The 20,728-nt window shown below is 37.3% G+C and overlaps 1 protein-coding gene across 3 annotated transcripts in view; it reads right to left on the bottom strand.

Annotated features, from left to right (window-relative positions):
* UNC80 (unc-80 homolog, NALCN channel complex subunit) overlaps positions 1 to 20,728 on the bottom strand; it is a gene marked incomplete at its 5' end in the record, with an annotated part of 198,761 nt that overhangs the window by 70,298 nt on the left and 107,735 nt on the right. For all 3 annotated transcript variants that reach the window (XM_081262112.1, XM_081262114.1, XM_081262113.1), the window contains 6 exons: positions 368 to 554; positions 2,882 to 3,013; positions 3,631 to 3,812; positions 7,704 to 7,842; positions 8,982 to 9,089; positions 16,555 to 16,755. In XM_081262112.1, the coding sequence (XP_081118238.1) occupies positions 368 to 554; positions 2,882 to 3,013; positions 3,631 to 3,812; positions 7,704 to 7,842; positions 8,982 to 9,089; positions 16,555 to 16,755 (949 nt within the window). The remainder of the gene's footprint in view (positions 1 to 367; positions 555 to 2,881; positions 3,014 to 3,630; positions 3,813 to 7,703; positions 7,843 to 8,981; positions 9,090 to 16,554; positions 16,756 to 20,728) is intronic.

The raw sequence follows: 20,728 nt of genomic DNA, 5'->3' as shown, positions 1-20,728 counted from the left end.
GTCAACTGACAAATTGTCTACCTGTGTGAAGGCTGGAAATAGTTATTGGATTACTCTATTTTCAATGATGAAAGAGTGGTTGCATTTACTTTAATAAGCATTCTGAATTTAGCCAGAATCTAGAATCACAACCAAGCCTTCATCCAAGATCTGACGGGTTCCCTCATCACAGCTAATGTTTTCCCTGGGAAATGGGCCAACTCTAGACTTTAGAAAGCAACAACTTCTTTCTTTGGATATTGTCAGAAAGTGATAGAGGTGGAGGGGGCATATCACCTCATATCACACAAGGTCATTAATTTCTATTTAAAAACAAGTCCTTTCCCTGTGACTCAGCCCCCAAAGAAGTCCCGGGTGCAGAGGGCACCTTCTTCTTCTGGCTCTGAGTTGGGTGTGCAGGTGGGCTCATAGCAAGCCTCCTGGGTGATGGGGATGGCAGTAATGAGGCTGGCTTCTCGACCTAGGCGTTTCTTCTCTTCCTCCTGCTGCAAGTTCTTTAAGATATGTTCTGCTCTTTGATGAGAGCGAGAGACAGCCCGGGCAGAAAAGGATTTCTGTGGAGACATGAGAGCAGGTTTATTTAGTAGGAACTCTTCCTGCAAGGTCAGAGTCATAAAGAATGACCTAATAAATTACACACATGTGGTAGTTTGACCTCAGGAAATGTTAGGGCCTTTATTATTTAGTTTTATGGAGATTTATTTGTTTTTCTACCAATTTTCTAAGTTATGTATGACTGAGCATTTTTTAACTCGATTAGAATAGTTATTGAAGAATATCTGTAATTTCTGAAAATAATCTTATTTAACTTTTAGGATTTTTGGTGATATCAGTGATTCACTTTTTAAACATTAACACTAAATAAAATTTGGTACACATATTTTTGAACTGGCTTTAAATGAAGGATATTCATTACATAAGGTTAATAAAATAGAAAGTTGAAACCATGGAAAGGAGGAGGAAGGAGATACATCTCTCATATAAACCAGTTAGTATGTGACTTATTCCATTTTTGTAACCAAGTATTTATTACACTTTAAATGACATTTGTAGATAAACACAGTGGCACAATGTACATATTTAAATTGTAGAAATACAATTACTGAGTTTAGGAGAGTTGATAGTGTGACTATGGTTGAATATAAAATTTGATCTGTGTCTACTAGTACCAAAGGCATAAAGGAAAAATAAAAAAAAAATAGGACAAATTCACTCTTCAACAGGTGAATTTCACTTTGCAAAATGGCTATTCTATTTATGCCTTTCTTTTGCTGAGACAAATTCCAAGAGCTCTGGAGACAGTGGTCTCAGTGCAGGGAAATGATCCTGGAATTCTTCACAACCAATAGGAAGCAATCTCTATGTACAACAGCAACTGCACATCTCTTTGTTGGCCTATAGTAACATAAGCTTCTAGAGTCTGATAAGAGATCTTGATAACTCTTCTAAAGGTCGGCATGCATAGAAACCTTATTTGCTGCATATTAACATAAGACAAAAGGTTTACTATGACGAATGGCACAATAGCAGTTAAAAAGCATTTGATTGGACAATTCATTTTCAGGACTAGGTGGTTAAGCTGGCTTATTATATAGCAAAAGGTAAGAATTGTGGAGGGAGAGAAAGGGCTGGTTACAGAGGCAGGGGACTTTGTTTCAAACATATTGTAAAGTCGGGAGAGAGTTGGTTGGCTCAAGGGAATCCACTGCCTGTATGGGAGAAAAGTCAAGAATCTAAGGCTGGTGGTTCAGATGTTGTAATTACCACACATATGAGAAAAGAAACAGATGTGCCTTTCTCTTTAGCACTGGATCACGGGATATGAAGATATTGTACGTGAAAAAACTAAAATAAAACAGGCAAATTGCAATGGGTGAAGAGTTCAAACAATTCTCCAAGAAAACTGCAAATGCCTTACAAAGTCTGCATATGATATGCAAAATGTTCAACTTAACTTCAATATTCAACTAACTTTTTCAAAAGGGTGTGAATTAAAAAACCAATAACTATTTTTTGCCACTTGAGGTGTCAATTAAAAAAAACACACACATTACTTGGAATAGAAAAGATGTTTTTCTTAAGGAAAAATGTGTAAGGTAAAATGGCATAACATTTTTTTGGATATTTTGTTAGATGTATTGAAAGTCTTTAACATGTATATATAATTGCCATAAATTTGATGGGAATTTATTCAAGGAAAGATGATAGATTTGTGCAAAGAGATGAGTTCTTCTATTTTTGCTATGTTTTCCAAATCTTTTACATAATTCATAATTTGGAAAAGTAAGTAAAGCAGGCATATTTTAAGAATTGACTTTATCAATAGCCTCATATTCTTGGGTTTTGTGTGCGAATAGCTGTGTTCTTGACTTAGCTGTTAATAGGTTACATTTTACACAGCTGTGATATGGAAGAGCAGCATAAGACCTGAGGTCTGAGTGATATATGTGGTGATGATATTGATGACCCGCAAAATAAGAAGCAAAAGAGGAAGTGGGAGTTCCCAACTCTCTTCTTTTTCTTACTCTTGCAGGGTCAGTATTTTTAACCTTCAGGTATTTCACATCTTATAGGTTAAATTAGTACGTTTGCTGTATAATAGCAGCAAAGTGCTTCCATTGGTCAAGAAATCCATGCCTAATGCTTTTAATAATTTTATAAGATGGCTGAAGCTTTTATAAAACAAAATTATGTTGACTGGAACGTATGCAAATGACCACTACTAGGTGTTAGTTTCTTCTGTCACAGAAATGAACAACTCTATGAATGTTATTACATTCTTTTAACAAGAACAAAGGAGTTATCTCACATTTATTGTTTTTCTCTTTTACATGTACTCCAGGCAGCTCGGAGATATGGGGGCAAAGAGCTTGATACTCACAGACTGATCTTCATTAATGGGGTCCTGGACACTCCCACTGCACTGAGGGACCCATGGAGGGTCAAACATTGGGACAGATGGCATTCCAAGCACTGGGGAGGGCAGGGTGAAGTTGATACTGGGAGGCGGGATCTGTTAGTTGATAACAGAAGAATGAGGTGAGCAAGATAAAATATGAGCCTGGAACGAGTCTGAAGTATAATTAAGACATAATCCATTTTAATAGGTGTCAAGGACCTACGTGACTCCTCACAGAATAGGCAAGAAACAAAGAGAAGAGCTGTCTGAAAAGCTTTTTTTTGCTGGAGGACACACCATGAACCTCTCTGGGCCTCAGTTTACTCATCAATAAAATGAAAGAGTTTCAACTAAATGACATTTAGTTGTGTTAACTATCTTCCTCCAAAGGTAGACAGATATATAGATAGACAAGATATACACACATGTATACTTTTAACAGCAAAATGCATAGAAGATTACAATCCACTTATATGTGCTTACCTCTGGGGATGTTAGTATGCTATTGAGGTTTATAGAAACTTGATTCTCTATTTTACATTCTTCTGTATTTCAATTTTTCTTTTAGCAACAAGAACTCATTCATGTGTGAGTTATGTTTACTTATATAATTAGAAAAACAAAAGACAAGGTTTTCCTTCACTAGGCATTGTAGCTCCGACGTTCTTGGATTTAAACAAATCTTGGGTGAGTTTTGCTGATCAAATTCTCATGTGGGAAGTATCTCTCACCTTAAAAATCTGCTGTGCTCCCTCCTCCATCCGGGGCCAAACCTGATAGCGAAACCTCCAGAGCGTGTGGAATTTGAGGACAGCATTCAGTCTCTGCACAGTCTCTGGGTGGTGGAACTCTGACATCAACATGTCAGACACAGCTTCAGGAACCTTCACAGCACACAGCAGGAACATGGCAGCTAGAGACAGTTAATGATTTGTCAGCTATACATTTTTAAGTTTTGCTTGATTTCTGGGGTTGGGAAAAAGTGGTAGCTGCTTAGATCTTCTGAAAATGACTCCTGAACTCAGATCCAAGCCACCAGCACTGGCCAAAACCACTAGAAACCAAACATCACTCTGATTCACCTATAATCATCCAAAATCTGTTGCAAAAGCAGCAACAGCATGACATTTCAGTAGAATAACTTATGCTAAGCAAGGCTTCCTTTGGCTCACAGAGAAAAGAGAATGCCAGAGGAAGCCTATGAAAAAACAAATCACACATCAAAATACACTATTTATGAAGTGGCTAGAGTCATCCCACGGTAACCCAAGAACATTACATAAGATCCAATGAAAACCACTTCTGTATCATCAGTTGTATTTTAAAAATACACATTGCAGATTCTATTAGAAACTTCTACCTTTCTTAGAGATAGAAGAGATGGAGAAGCAAAAAGATTTCATGGATCATAATACTTCCATCTTATTTTTTAATTTTGGGAAAAGTTAAATATCAATAAGAGAAAGGTCAGGTGCTAATGAACAATGAGACTGATAAATATGCTAAAGCACAGATAAAGGGTCAGAGGCAATCATTAAAAACATATAAGAGGTTGTCAGGGGAAAGGGGGGAAAAACAAGGGAGAGAACTGAACAACAACAGATGAGGTAGAGAGGGATGATGGGAGGGGAGGGGAGGGGGGATAGTAGGGGATAGGAAAGGCAGCAGAATACAACAGTCACTAATCTGGCATTATGTAAAAATGTGAATGTGTAACTGATGTGATTCTGCAATTTGTATTTGGAGTAAAAATGGGAGTTCATAACTCACTTGAATCAAATGTATGAAAGGTGATATGTCATGAGCTTTGTAATGTTTTGAACAACCAATAAAAAAAACCATATTCTAGAATCTCTCTTCTTTTCTCCCCAGAGCCTCAAAACACGCTCAGACAGTCTTGGTAGAAGACCTGGAGCGGGGCCTTAGTCCTGACGCTTTTCTACTTTGTGATCTTGGGCAAGCCTTTTAGATTCTGTTAGCTTCCATTTCCTCACTGATAAACTGAAGGATGATGACACCTGACTTCAAATTTGTTGTTAAAATAAATCAAAGAATGTATGAGAAAGTGCTTTGTAAAGTGAATGGTGTCACACAGTTCTAAAGTACATTTCATCTTTCCGTGACAATATGGTAAAATGGGAAGGGTATTTACAATGTGCCATCAGATCTGGGTTGGATTTTCTGGCTAATTCAGAACTGTGCAGATTGGATAAGTTCCTTCAACTCTCTGACTTGAGTTTGCTCATCTACAGAATGGTCTATCAGTAACACGTTGTCTGTGTAATATAGTTCTATAACAACTGTCAGTTATTGTGATCCTTGGTTTATTAATATCCTTTTTATTCCTAGCCTACCAGCTGCCTAAGTCTCCACTCTTTCTTCTTTTTTTAACTTCCCTTTAAAAATATACTCTATACTGCTTTAATTTTTAAACATCACGCTCACTCTTTAAATCACTATAAGGCTCTAATCTCTTTACAACAGTAGTTTCCTTATAATGCTTACTGATTATCAGATCCATTGGTATTTTTTTTTACCGAATGTTTTTACCCTTAACACCTTTGAAACAATCTACTTGAGACTTACTCTCTTTTATTTCCATGGCTTGAAATCATTAATTTTTTACTTTTCGTATCCCTTTTCCTGGGTCCCCATCTGCTGCCATTATTTCAGCTGTCACCTACATCAACTTGTTCCCAAGTTTATCTCTGGTTTCAGCTTTTCTCTTTTTGGGGGAGTGGGGGTTACTAGGGATTGAGCTCAGGGGCACTCAGCCACTGAGCCACATCGCCACCCCTATTTTGTATTTTATTTAGAGACGGGGTCTCACTGAGTTGCTTAGTGCCTCACTTTTGCTGAGGCTGGCTTTCAACTCGTTATCCTCCTGCCTCAGCCTCCTGAGCTGCTGGGATTACAGGAGTGTGCCACAATGCCCAACTGGCTTTTCTCTTTACTTCTTCCAGGTCATGTCTCCCAACTCTATGTCACACACTACCCTCACCTAAAAAAAAAAAAAAAAAAAAAAAAAAAGAAAAGAAAAGAAAAAGAAAAAGAAAAAAAAGAAAGAAAAAAAAAGAGAAAAATCTCTATTTCTAAAACCAAACTATTCTGCTCATTGCGGCCATATTAAACTTGGTAATAATTCAGTCTCTAATGCACATTTTCTTTTTGGCTCAGAGCCCATGAGTAATTTCTCATATAGCAATTTTAGAAAGTCCACAACCCTAACTCTGCCATCCAGGGTCTGTGGCAATCCAAGTTCCACTCACCTCTCTAATTTTATGGATAGGTGGTCTCTCTGGAAAGCTACTCTAGTGGTCAAATCAGTCTCCAGTCTTTCCAAGTAAGCCCAGTTTATTTCCACACCAACACCATTTTCCCTGCTTGGCTAACTTTTAGTCATTCTGAAAGCCTGGTCCACCTTTATATTTTCCCTTGGAGTCTCCATGACTGTCCTGATTTCGGAAAGAATGCCTTCTGTAGCTCTCCGAGAGAAGCAAAAACTTGAGCTTTAATGTAAACAAATATATTTTTTGAAGATATTTGTTTAGTGTAGTATAAAAGAACAAAAGGCTAGAACCTAAAATTTTACCTACAGGTCTTGATTAAATAAATTATGGTATATCTATTCAGTCAATGGAATCTTCTGTAGCCATTAAAAAGAGTTGAGGTAATACTATAAAATAATTTTAAAATGCTCTCCAAATATCAATGAAAAACTGCAAAGCACAAAAGCTTTTATAATATCCTTGTGTGGAAACAAAAACCTGCAATATATACATAAAACACACACACACATATACACACACACACACACACGCATAATGTACCCTAGAGGAATTCCTGAGAAACTTAATTGTTGCCTCTGAAGAAAGGAACAAGTGGTCATGGGAAAGAGGGTGACACTTTTAACTTCATAAATTTTTGTAATACTTGAATTTTTACCATGTGCATTTTGCAATCAACATAACTATGAATAAATAAAGGAATTTGTATAAAAGGGGGGAAATGAAGAGCCTACATTTTGTATCTACCAGATATGTTTTGGACAAATCAGTTAAATTTCGTGAATTTATTTTGACATTGTAATTTGGACATAGAAAATTACTTTCATGAGATCTGATAAAGTTAATGTTAGTGATGCACTTTCAGTCTAGGAAATAACATAAAAAGAATTTTATCTTTTAGAAAATATAGTGAAAATATAGGTTTGGGAGGGAAATTATCTCTCTAATTTCTTAATACTGCTGGAGTTTGGATGGTGCATGTCTCCTAAAGATCTATGTGTTGCTCCCCAGGGTGGTGCTACTGGGAGGTACAGGGTGAGTTGGGGCCTACTGAGAGGTCCTTTGGTCTTTGGGGGCATACTTTTGAAAAGGACTGTGAGTCTCTGTCTTTTTCTCCCTTTTGCTTCATGGTTATGAGGTGAGCAGTTCTGCTCTGCTATGTGCTCCCCACCATTTCCGTCTTGTACCATCATGGACTGGAACCTCTAAAGCCATTAACCAAATAAACCTTTTCTCTTCATAGGTTGGTTATCTCAGGTATTTTGTTAATAGTTTTGGAAAGCTGATTAACACCTATTCTGAGAGAAATCTACTGTTCTTGTGCAAATCACATAGTGATTTTGGAAAAGAGCACTCAAAACCTGGGTCTTATTTCCTATAGCACACAACTATGTTTACAGTTCTAGCAATTGCCACCAACCTAATCTAGAGGCAAAAATTAGATGAATTCCCCTCTCTCTTATTTCAACAGTATGGCAGTGGCTGCAGGAGTGGGGTCCCAGGTGGTCTTTCTTTACCTGCTGCCCCTGCCATGTGCTCATCCATGCTGAGCAGGAGCTCCCAGGCTGCTGGCTGGATATCACCATACATCTCCTCTGTCAGAATTGGAGCTGCCTTGATTAAAAGAGATAAAGGAGCAGGCGACAAGCTCATCACCTGGGAAAGATGGAAATCATGTTTTAAAATCTTTTAGGACATTGATTACTGTCTTCTTCCTTATGAGTAACTTCCCCTCTCGGATTTCCTTAAATGACCTGAAAATACTTTCTGAAAAGGGAGCATATTTAGTTGGCATGGTGTATGAGCTTTATACTTTTCAGTTGAAGAAAATTAGAAGGGTAAAAGAAAACCTCCCTCACTAATCTTGTAATGCTTTCATCACAAAATCAGCTTTACAACCACCCAAGCATAAACTGTAGAACACATACAACTCCACAAGAAAAGACAAATACCAGCCAATGTATATTTGTCTTAAAAGTCCTGGTTGACTTCTAAAGACTTGCGTATTTCCTTCCTGTTGGTAGATTTCTGCTGAAAACCATAAGCAAACAGTAACTTCTGAAGGAGTCCTTAGAAAGCTATTTTTCTAAGCCAGCGTGAGCTTCAATGGCCTTTTCCTTTGAAGCAGTATACACTGTGGTTATAACCCCAGGTCCATCCACAAAACATATTTAATCCATTATTTCAGATAATATAGGCAGTAAATTTAAGTTCTGGAAAAGTCATAATTTTAAATATATTCCAGAAAAACATGAAAAATTTGTTTTTTTCCCTGCAGAAAGGTACAATTTAGAGTTTAGCTTACAATAGCAACATAATAGTGTTATGATTAGAAGGTAAATATAGTATTTTATTTAATTCATGAAATAATCTTTTGGGATGGGTCTAGTGTTATACTCCCCACTTTATAGATGAAGAGACTGACCAAGGAAAATTAAATAACCTGTGCAGAGTCCCAGAGCTACAGCAGCAGACACGGGATCCAGACTGTCTCATTCTGAAACCTATGGGTGTGACCACCATGCACTGATGAGAAATCAGCTCCACTGGAGTGGGCAGACTGGGGAAAGATGTGGCTCCAGCTAAACCCCTCTGGCTTTGTCTGTGAATCTGGATGCCTAGTAAGAAGGATTTTCCCCTAGCACACTTGGTGGCACTTTTCTCACCAGTTAAGGAGTCCTTTATGTCAGCATGGTGCCAACTTATATTGTGTTTCCCAAATGCTTGTAAACAGGCTATCTGGAACTTCTTCCCTATTAATGCTCCATGGATGTTTTTGATCCAGGTGCCAGTACCTGAAGTCTGATGTATTTCAGCATCCCAGAATCCTTTTTTCCTTCCAGGTTGGCATCTGAAGCTCTCTTCTTCAGAGAAGGTGTCCTCAGGCATGACTTATCTGAGCACTGAAAAGAAGATGTGAAATGTAATGAAGGTGCTGTGATTTCTCAAACACCAACAGTGCTTAATTTCCCCCCAATCCTTCAAACAATCATCTTCTAATGGAAGGTCTGGTTTAATGCTTTTTAGTGGGCCCATGTCTTGTTAAATTTAGAAAAGAAGTTAATTTTGCAATGAAAAGGGAGCTTAGAGATATTTAGTACATTTTAGGAAACTGGAATCCAGACAGGTGGAGTAACTTGATCAAGTTATAAAGCTAATTATTAGCAGAATAAGGAAAGGAAAAATATCTTCTGATTTCCATTTCAGGGTTAATTATATTCCATCAGCTGGTTAAAAATACAAATCTTTTAAACTATTGAGTCAGATAAAATCCACTCTGTTCAACAGTTCCTTTATAGGGTTGCAAGGTACATTTTGAAACATTTCAACTCATAAAAAAAGAAAGAAAATATTTCATAGAGAAGTGTTAGGACATTAAAGGTCAAAGAGAGGGGTTATCAAGTGTTATGGGTTGGATATGAGGTGTTCCCCCAAAGCTTCTGTATAGTAAGAATATTTAGAGGTGGAATGATTGAATTATGGAAGTGGTGACCTAATCAGTCTATCCTACTTTAAATGGAGTAACTGGGTGGGAATTGTAGGAAGGTGGGGCTTGGTTGTAGGAGGTAGATCACTGAGGGTGTGCCCTAGAAGAGTTCTTGGGGCCCCTTCCCCCTTTTTCTTTCTATCTCCTGGCCTTCATGAGTGGAGCAGCACCTCACCACAGTGCCATGATGTTCTGCCTCACCTTGGTTCCAGAGCAAAGGAGTGAGTCAACCATGGACTAAACAAACAAAAATAAACTTTTCCCTCTGTAAGTATTTTGCTCACATCAATGAAAAGCTAAGACATCAAGGAAGTATGAGCTTATAGCAGCCATCATCTAGGTCTCAGTTGTATAGGTAAAATGGTTTCTTTTTTAAGTACTCATCTGCAGGAGGCAGCAGCTCTTCTTTCAAAATGTCCCCTCAACCTGGGTTCAGAAAAGCTCGACTCATCTGCATAAGCACAGATGAGACAATTGCTTCCTCTGACTCCATAACTGCCAACCAATGGAGTGAACTGAGCAGCTGGGGACAGGCCCTTGTTTATTTATCCTGAGTTCTGATTCCTCCTAGTTTTGCACTCCAGGCAGTGAAAAGAGGGAGTCCTTTTTCTTGTACAGACTAAAGCTCATTTGTTTTTCCAGTGCCATGTCAATGAAACACTTTCTCCCTCAATGCCAAGGGAAAAAAACAGAACTTCGGAAAGATTTTTAAACAGAGCTTCACAGTGTTATAGATGGAGATATTTTGAAAGAAAAGGCAAATCTAAAAGTATGGGCATGTTCCAAGAAAGTCTTTTGAAACTCTGACATAAAGACTCAAGACAATGAATCTGCTATTTGGCTTAGTATGGAACCAACTTTTTAAATGAACCTACTTGGAAACAAGGGATCAGAGCTCTTATGTTTTCTAAAGACAAAAAAAAAAAAAAAAAAAAACATGGAGGTGCATACTTGGGAGCACATATAACTTGGGGAAAGAAGCATTGCATTGCTGGTCCCCACCCCTCCCCGTGAATGTAAAAGCCATATTCAGCGTAAATAGCATGCTTATTTTACGTAACTTGAAAACTGTTCCAAAATCACACATAGCAATAGTTTTCCATATAAATAAATGTGTTTTGATATCCTTTAAAAAAGAGGTAGGATATTTAAAAATCAGTATTTCCCTGTTTTAATTCTTTCTACTTTTAAAACAATACACTTACATTATAGAATATCTGGAAAAGGCAGAAAAACTATGAAGAAGCAAAAAAATCCCCCAAATTGTGAACTCAATGATAGTCATTATTTTATTCTTTGTTTTCCCCTCAATGCACCTTAGCAAAACTGTGATGATGCTTTGAATGTGGCACAACAATTTTAAACAATTCACTTCACTATGATTTTATAAATATTTTCCAGGTAGTTATAATTATTTTAAAATATGATTTCTGTATTTTACAAATATTTTGACCTGTTGTCCTTTAGTTGGACATTTTGCCTTTTTCAGGGATACTTATGAATAGTTCTCCTTGATTTTAACCAAATACCCAGCTTAGGGAGAAAAAGAAAAAGGATGAGCATTAGTCCCTATATGTTGGGAAATGCAGGGTTGTGTTTAATTCTGCCTACCAAGTCAGAAGATATAAGTCCAGCACCTCATAGATCACATATTTAATGTCCTTTATTGGCTCTATTTCTCCTTCTGTTTCTGGTTTCATAAGAGTCAGCTAGATCCTTTCAAAAAAACTCCTTAATTATTTGAATAAGTTCAAAGAGGTTTCTGCTTCTTGCAACAGAGTATTGGCTACAGAGAAATAATGCTTAGTTATTTTAAATAAAATATTAATTCACTTAATAATTCAAGATTATTTTTTTGTGTTAACCATATGTCAGGAATGGGGTCAACTTCTGGAGATAGGTTGGGGAGCAAATCATCATGAGGTTTGCACTCTTGGAGACTGTCTTTCTAAGGAGAGACCAAAAGCAAACAAGCAAGCAAATAAAAGGGCCATGATAAGTAAAAAAAGGAGATACGTACCATGAAGCATGGTTCACCCAGGAAATAACAAGGCATTTAAAATTCGGGAATGCTGAAATCAGCCTACTGGGCTCTCCTAGAAAGGCATTTCCCTATATTTCTGGGAAAAGCACCATGCCAAATGAAGGGCAAACTCTGTGCTTCACATATGTTGGACATGTGAGTTACGGATGTTATGTTGGGCAATCATAAGGCCAAGGAATCAAGACCCACAGCCTGGTCTCAGACTCACAACAGTGTTGTCTACAGCTTTTGAAAAACATTGTTTCTGAAAGACAGCAGTGGACCTCTTTCTATTTGCATTGGTTTTATAAAACTTACCCACATTCAGTCCTTTCTATTTTTGGACATGTATTACCATCCTCCTACCCTTCTTTTTGGTTGAAAGGAAAAAAATTGTTTTATCTACTCCTTTTTATCATCAGCAATCACTAATTGAACCTTTATTTAGAACATAGCATTGGACAAGGTACAGACGGGAAACCATAGAATTCCTTGGTGAGGAAAATATATACATATAGCATGATAGTTTATATACATAAAAAATAACCTTCAAGTTTGGAAGTGCACTAAAATAAACTCACAGAACATACTGCGAGTCCCCAAGTGCTGGAATGTAGATTAGCAGATTGATCAGAGTGAGATGGGTTGCAAAATGTACTGGCTGTCACAAATACATTCTGCCATAAAAACCAATTAAAGAACAAACAGGAATGAAGTACCAATTGCTCACAGTCAATTCTAATCAGACTGTTGCTTTTACTCTTGATTTATTGCCTTTTTCTGTTTTCATTTTGGATCTGGAAATGTGGCATTGTTCATTTGTGTGACAGATTCAGAAGAGGCAAATGGAAAACATCACGAGAGGAAAAAGATGCTTGAGCAGGAAGCGAGCATTTTGGAAATAAAATGTTTGCCACAGAAGATTCAGAATGTTCTTTCAGCTCTCTACCTGAATGACTAACTTCAATGTGATGAGGGTACATTTCTTTGGCTTAGATTTCCTAGCTGTAAGTCACAGAAGGTTCATAAGACTTTTCTGCTGCTTCACACCAGTGTCATGGGTGAGCAGAGGTGAAGGGCTCTCATGAGCTTTGCTAGACTATAATTTCACTCACTCATTCAATATTTATTGTTTCTCTGCTGTTAGTGAGTTCTTTGTTAGTGACACATAGGATATAAAAATTGTAAAACATCCTCAGTTCTCAAAGAGTTTCTAACTAAGTGACAGAGGGTGCTTGTTATTACTCATAGGGTGGAATATGAGCCTTCTCCTCGCCTACATGCTCTAGTTCCTATCTGCCTTACCATGTACTGCAGTCCTTTGTGTTTGCCTCTTCTCACTAGTTGGAAAATTCTGTGTTCAATTAACATTCATGCACCCTTTAGTTAAAGGTCACTTGTCACTTTATTGGAGAGGTTAGCCTCAATAAGCTGTTAGTGCAGTATGCCTGTCTATCGCATTGATGGCTGTTGCAATTTTATATCAATCTGGGAGGCTTATTTGATTAATGTCTGTCTCTCAGACATTTGTCCCTTTTGCTCATTATTATACCAGCACAAAGTATGGGGCTTAGCATGGCCCACAGGTTCTTAAAAACTTAGTTGTGTAGATAAATGGAGAGATGGATGAATACATAGAGGAATGAATGAATGAACAAATGAAGAATAAGAATATAATAAGTAAAATACCATTATGATTTAGATGAAAAAAGAAGGAAGGAAAATAACATTTATTGTCCACCTGTAATATGTCCTGTGCTTAACACTTGGGGAATCAGAAAAGGTTTCAGGGATGTGATGGTACTTAAATTGGGTCCCTAAAAACGTTTGTGTCTGACAATATATAGATTAGAGATGAAATTATAGTTTGAGCAAAGAAGTGGCAGCAAAAATTTCAGAGGGTGTATGGAGAACAATTAACATTAATTTAGGCTCATGTATTTTTGCAATTTCCAACATATACTGTTTCCTCTTAAAGCTAAGGGAGTTTATATATGAAGAGAGAACTTACATAAATTAAAATAGATTTTCTTTAAATGTGATGTAATTTGTGTTTGAAATATAGACTGTATATTAAAATACATGTATACACGTATACATGCATACACACAAACATATACATAATTTTTACTTTTATGCCATTATTTAGAAGTTCATACAGTTCATTGTAACTCACAGTTGGTCTTTTCTCCAATTTCATTCTCCCTATAATTTGTATAATATGAATAACATGAGATATGGTCTAGTTTAAAAGCCCTGACTTTGACTGCAAATTAGTACACCATGCTTCATACCATGCTTCAGTCTAAATTGACCAAATTACCATATCTAGAACTCTAGCAATAACAGCTAACCATGGACCTAAAAGCAAGGGAATTAGAAAGAAAACAATTGATCTTTCTACCTGGTCCTACTTTGTTCATGTTGATATATGCTTAGTTGTGTAGATAAATGGAGAGATGGAAAGCAGTATGGAGATTCCTCAAAAAATCAGGAATGGAACCACCATATGACCTAGCTGTCTCATTCCCTGGTACTTATTTAAAAGAATTAAAATCAGAATACTATGGTGAAACACATCAACCTTTATAGCAATGCAACTCACAATAGTCAAGATATGGAACCAACCAGGTGCCCGTCATTAGATGAATGGATTAAGAAAATGTGGTATATACAGAATTGAGCTTTACTCAGCCATTAAGAAGAATGAAATTATGGCATTTGCTGGTAAACAAATGGAAGTGGAGACTATCATGCTAAGTAAAATAAACCAGACTCAGAAAGTCAAGGGTCCAATGTTTTCTCTCATATGCGGAAACTAAAGCAAAATAAGGAGAAAAGCAAGGGTTGGGAGTTGGAAATCTTAAAGACAGAGGGAAGATCAGTAGAGCAGAAGGAGAGGGGGAGAGAAGGGGATGGAAAGCGGGGGGGAAATGCAGAATAAATTCAACAAAATTACACTATGTGCATGTATAAATATTCCACAGGGAAATTCACTTTAATGTATAACTATAAAGCACCAATTTAAAAATATATAAATGAATGGAAGGAAGAGTAGAAAAAGAAGAATGGGGAGAAATGAGGGAAGGGAAAGGGGGCATTGGGGACTGAAATGGAGTAAATTAAATTCCGTGCATGTATAATTGTCAAAATGAACCCAACTATTATATGCAACTATAATGCACCAATAAATGCAAAAAAATTTAAAAAAGTTCTGACTTTAGTATTCCATATTTCTAAGTTAAAGTTTAGCTGAATATGTTTTTTTAGATATGAATTGTGGACAATCTCATCTTTCTGAGACTCAATTTTTTCACCTATAAAATGAAGAGAAAAATACCTCTTGCATAAAAGCACTTTGTCAATGATGTGTGTGTGTAAATATATGTATATATATATACACTTCTTTTGCCCTCATATATATATTTAGAAAAAAATATTAAATAAGCATGTCCCAGAAGCTAATACTGCATTCTTATGTGATACATACTTTTTTTTTTCTTTAGGATCTCTTGTACTAGTCAAAAGTTCTTCAGTGATCACATATTGTTTTTATATTTTAAAAGTTATAATTTAAAAATCCCTTTGTGATGCTAAAGCATTACAAATTGCTGCAGAACTCAACCACATTTTTGTTTTTATTATCTGTGATCTCTAGTTATTTGATGTATATATAATTGCCCAATTCCAGTCCAAACCTGGCTTGTGAATCCCTTAGTAGAAAGAGCCTTTGCTCCTACTTACATTTTTTTTTAAATATTTGGCCTAATAGTGTGCCAACAGCAGGTGCATAATGAATGCTTGTTGAAATGAATAGGTGTTATAGAAAAATCTCTTAGCAAAACCACTTGGGAAAAGCAGCTGCAGGGGCAGCCACAGCATTCAAGTTAAGCATCTTGGCTACCATGCCTGGTCAGGGCAGGTGGGCAACTCAAGGCTTTGCTGGCAGGAGCACTGCAGCCCTGGTTACTGTCTTCATCTTCTGCCAGCTCAGCTGCTCAGGGTTGTCAGGAGCGTGCAGCTGAATGCCTGGAAAATGTCATAGTTTCTTGAAGGAATTTCCTTTAGGCTGATCTGACCTAGATTATTCTGTTATTTTTCTGTGAACAGTTGGGCCATTTAGGGCTTATTTCATAATACATAATTGCATTAGCTTCCTATTGTGGCTGTAACAAATTACCACAAGCTTTGTGGCTTAAAACACAGATTTATTATCTTGCAGTTCTGGTTGTCAGAAGTCTGAATGGGAGTGGAAGGATAGCATTCCTTCTGGAGGCCCCAGGGATGCTCCATTTCCTTGTCTTTTCCAGCTTCTAGAGGTGCTGGTTTTCTTTGGCTCGTGGCCTGCATCATGCTGACCTCTGCTTCTGCCATCTCATCTCCTTCTCTGCCTCTGAATCCCTTAGGCTTTTCTTCACTTATAAGGCCTTACGATTACATTGAGCCCACCTGCATAATGCAGGATAATTTCCCCTAGGTAAAATCCCTAATCATACCTGTGAAGTCTCTTTTCATATAGGGTGACATATTCACAGGTTCCAGGGAGTAATCCAAACATCTTTGTGGAGGAAGCATTATTCTGCCTGCCACAAAAACTTACTTATCACCACAAACATTGTGAATTCATATTTATTCACAAAGATTAGGCAAAACCTGGGGAAGAGTCCATGTTTACTTGTGAACATGAAGACAAAGCATTTGTTTTGCACTTATGGTCTACCTTTGTGCAAAAGCACAGAGAACTGTAGGCTGGTTTGTACAACGGCAGTTTCCTGAAAATTTTTATTGCTGGGGAAGATTGTTAGGATACAGTTTTCCCTGTCTTGTTATATTAGCAGTAATGTGATCATTCACTCACCTCTTTCTGTTTCTTGCCCCGCAGAGCCACATTGCTGGTGTTGCTGCTCTCCCTCAGGGAGTCTAAGCTGTCTCCGTACAGCAGCTTAATGGCCCTGACCAGCCGGGCACAGGAGCGGCTGTGGTGCAGATAGCAGTGTGGATGACAGTAGTCCACATGCGTGCAGATGAAACTCTGTTGATTGCATAGCAAGATCATGACCTGGAACACAAACACCCCTGAGACTCAACCAGGCAACCAGGGTAAGGACAAACTGAACGTCTATGTGTTGTGAAAAATGGCAAGTCAGAATGTCAACTTCTCATAATGGGTCTTGAAATTACAGTGATTCAGTAATTCCCAGAGAGCAAAAGAGTTATGAGTCTTTGTCCATCTTGGCATTTGCACTTTCTTCATAAATGCTTGATAAAAGGATTTTTTTTTTTTGGAAACAAGAATTAACAGATGTTCAAAATTCAATTATTGTGAAGCGTATGGTTTCTAAACACTTTTAAATGGAAATTCGGAACTAAAAAAGACTCCACACATCACCCTGGTCCCCAGCTCTTATGTCATGGTAGGAGCCAGCTGAAAGAGCACACACTGGTAAAAAGTTTAGTCCCAGAGGATCTGGCTGGCCTTTGATAGCTGTGGGATGCTTTTAACTCCCACATCTGCATCTTCCACTCTGACTGAAAACCTTGAACTAGAACTTGAACCCCACTCTAGAGCCTCATTTCTTCTCCCTTCTAAATGATTTCTCCCCGCCCTCTGGCTATTAGTCCATCCTCGCTTAATTTTGCTTAGATCCTTACATTTCCTAGAATTCCCCACAGAGATTCCAGAAGCAAACTCAGTTGATTTAAAGGATATGGCTATTTTAAGATCAGAAATAAAGGACCTAGAAATTGTAATCATTTTTTTAAGTTCTGGAGATAGAACCTAAGGCCTTGGACATGTTAAGCACATGTTCTACCACTGAGCTATACCCTCAACTCTGAGTTTGTAACTTTTCGTGCGTGTGTGTGAGAGTGTCTGTGTGTGTGTGTGTGTGTGTGTGTGTGTGTGTGTATTGCTAGGGATCAAACCCAAGATCTTTCATCTGCTAGACAAGTGATCTACCACTGAGCTACATCCCTAACTTGTAAGTCTGTAACTTTTTAAGCATCCTTGCTAAAAAGGCGGTAGCCTACCCAGAACCTTAAGGTTAGTCAAATGTACATAGAATAATCTTCTGAATATTTCTAATTTTCATCAAACTAGTTCCTGCCTAGCTTATTAGGGACTGTGTGCCAAACTGAATGAAGAAAACAAATCAAGTCTATATGGATGAGTCCAATCAAACCTGCCAAAGCAGGAGTACCACACATTTCCTTAGGAACAAGGCTCCTTACTTATTCTGAAACAAAGAGAAGCAAAAACAATCAACTCCATATTCCCGTCAAACTCAGCTAACAATAGCCCATACCCTCTCATAATTTTCAACAAAAGTAGGGGTGTCTTTGAAGAACATCTTGCTCTATCAAGATTCTTTATTCTGGTATGAGGCAAGGCACACTTAAGAGCTATAAGGGCTCCCCTGTAACTCCTAAATCTGGTTGATCAAGAGAAACACCAAGAATGCTTAGTGAAAAAGCAAATAAAGCAAATAAACACACAAGTGAACATATTACTAGACTTTGCCTCAAGAAAATATGCTTTGGTAGTTCTGAAATTAGAGGTGATCTAGAAATCTAAAATTTAAAATTCTGCCCAGTGATATCACTTTGACAGATATTTCTGTAAAGATCTCCAGTGATCCACACCTTCTGGTATGTAGGCCTTTGTAAAGCCTTCTCTCACTGAGGAAGTGTTGTCCTAGTGTCTTGCTTTCAACCAGTAGAACACAGCAAAGGTGATAGGGTTCCTTTTCTGACCAGGTTGAATAAGACTGTGACTTCTCTCTTGTCAGTAGATATCTTTGATGAAGCAAGTTGTCATGTTATATGGGCCCACATAGTAAGGAAATGAGGGTGGCCTCTCACCAACAGTTGACTGGATACTGAAGGATCCTGCCCATCAGGTCTCAAGGAACTGTAATTTTGCTACAATCATGTGAGTCTAGAAGCAAATTCTTTCTCAATCCAGTCATCAAATAACACCCCAGTCCTGGCCAATACTTTAAATGCAGACATGTGAGAGATCTTGAAATGGAGACACAGCTAAGTTGGGCCAGGATTCCTGATCCACAAAAATGGTAAGATAATATGGACTGTTTTAAGCCACAAGTTTGTGGTAATCTGTTATGCAGCAATAGAAAATGAGTATGTTCCCCTTCCACCAAAATTAAGTAGCTTATAGTTACTATTGAACAATAAGGCCACATATAATTCTATACATACACACATGCACATTATGTACACTCTCTCTCTCACACACACACACACACACACACACACACGGCTGAATGCATAAGATAGTGAAAGAGTTGGGACATGAAGGGTATGATGTGGGGAGAAAGGACATTCACCGAATGAGAACAATGTGAACATATGCCGCATTTCTCCTTGGGATATTTCCTACTTCTTAGTTATGCATAAATAGCCAAGGAGGCTGGCAAAACTTTAAGCAATCACATATCACATGGCTGAGAGTAAAAAAAAAAAAGTCTAGAATTGTGAAAGGAGGGATAAATTGAGAGGCCAAGATCCTGTAGAGAAAGAAAGTACAAAGAATTCAGATTGAAACTGAGTGACTATTTTCCCTTCTAGGCATTTGCTGATTGAATAGCTAAGAATCCCAGCAGAATCACCTGAGAACTAGAGTGGTGATTTTGCAATTTCACTGTAATGGGGAAATGATGATTGGGGTTCCTGACCCCAAAAGAATGAAGAGCCCCCACTGGGAACCTTGGAAGACTTAAAACTAAAAAGTATGTGAGTGGGGTGATGAGGATGATCAGTGGCAGACCAGAAAACCAAGTCAAGTCAGCTTAGTTCCTGATTAGACTGAGACAATCTGCTTGCTTATTGTCTGCTAGAAGATAAGGAGAATCCTCTCTGGAGGGAGATAACATCATGTGGAGTATCCATAATTATTTTAAATTAATTAACTTAATATTTTAGAGAAATTTGGAGTTCACAGAAAAATTGAACAGAAAGTGCAGAGAGCTCCCATATATCTACTGTGCCTACACCTGTACAACCTCCCCCACTATCAACAACTTGCACCAGAGTGGAACACTTTCTACAAATAATTGAACCTACAGAAACGCAAAGTCCATCATTTACATTAGGGTTTGCTCCGAGTGCCATACACTCTATGGGTTTTGCCAAATGTATTATAATATGTATCCACCTCTGTGCCTCTACAATTTTTAATTTCCATGTCTAGCTAGTTAATAAAATGACTAGGCATATTAAGGAACAGAGCAAGAAAAGTAACAGTAGATTCATATATTGGAATTATCAGCCATAAACTTAAATATGTGTGGACAACTATGAATAAACCACATTGGAAATTTTTTTAAAAATTTAACTACATGATAATGAAAACATGATATACCAAACCTTGTATGAAACAGCTAAAGTGCCTAAAGAACATTTGTATCCTTAAATTAATGAATTAGCAAAGTGGTTGCAAATTACAAACACAGGTCAAGAAGTTAAGGAAAGAAGAATAAACTCAAAGAAAGTGGAAAAAAGCAATAAAAGTAATAGCAGGAGTTAATAAAATAAGAAATCCAATATTTCCAAAGTGAGAAAACCAAAATCTGGTTCTTTGAAAAGACTAATAAAATTCAAAGACTAACAAAATCTTCTATCAACACTGATCAGAAAATGAGAGAAGAAAACCTACCAGAATCAGAAATGTAAAGGTACAGTACTGTATATGCTATAAATTTTAAATGACCTAAAAGAATATTATAAACAACTATCTTTCCTGATAATAAATGTCAATATTCAGTTAGGTGAAGAAAATATTTAGGTAAAAATATCAATTTACCTGGATTGCTTGTGGAAGAAATAGAAATATTACATAAATTGAATCTATAATTTAAAAACTCTTCTACAAAGTAATTTTTTAGATCTAGAAGGCTTCCCCAATGATTTCTTCCAAATATTTAAAACAATAAATAGCACCGGCTTTACACCAACACTTCCAGAGTGCTTATGTGTAGAAAACCACACAGAAAACTAAAGAACCTTATTAAAGG

This window comes from Spermophilus citellus (assembly GCF_964194105.1).
Source record: "Spermophilus citellus genome assembly, chromosome: 11".
NCBI lineage: Eukaryota > Metazoa > Chordata > Mammalia > Rodentia > Sciuridae > Spermophilus > Spermophilus citellus.
Note: the sequence above shows the minus strand (reverse complement) of the source record. Positions and strands in the feature narration are given on the sequence as shown.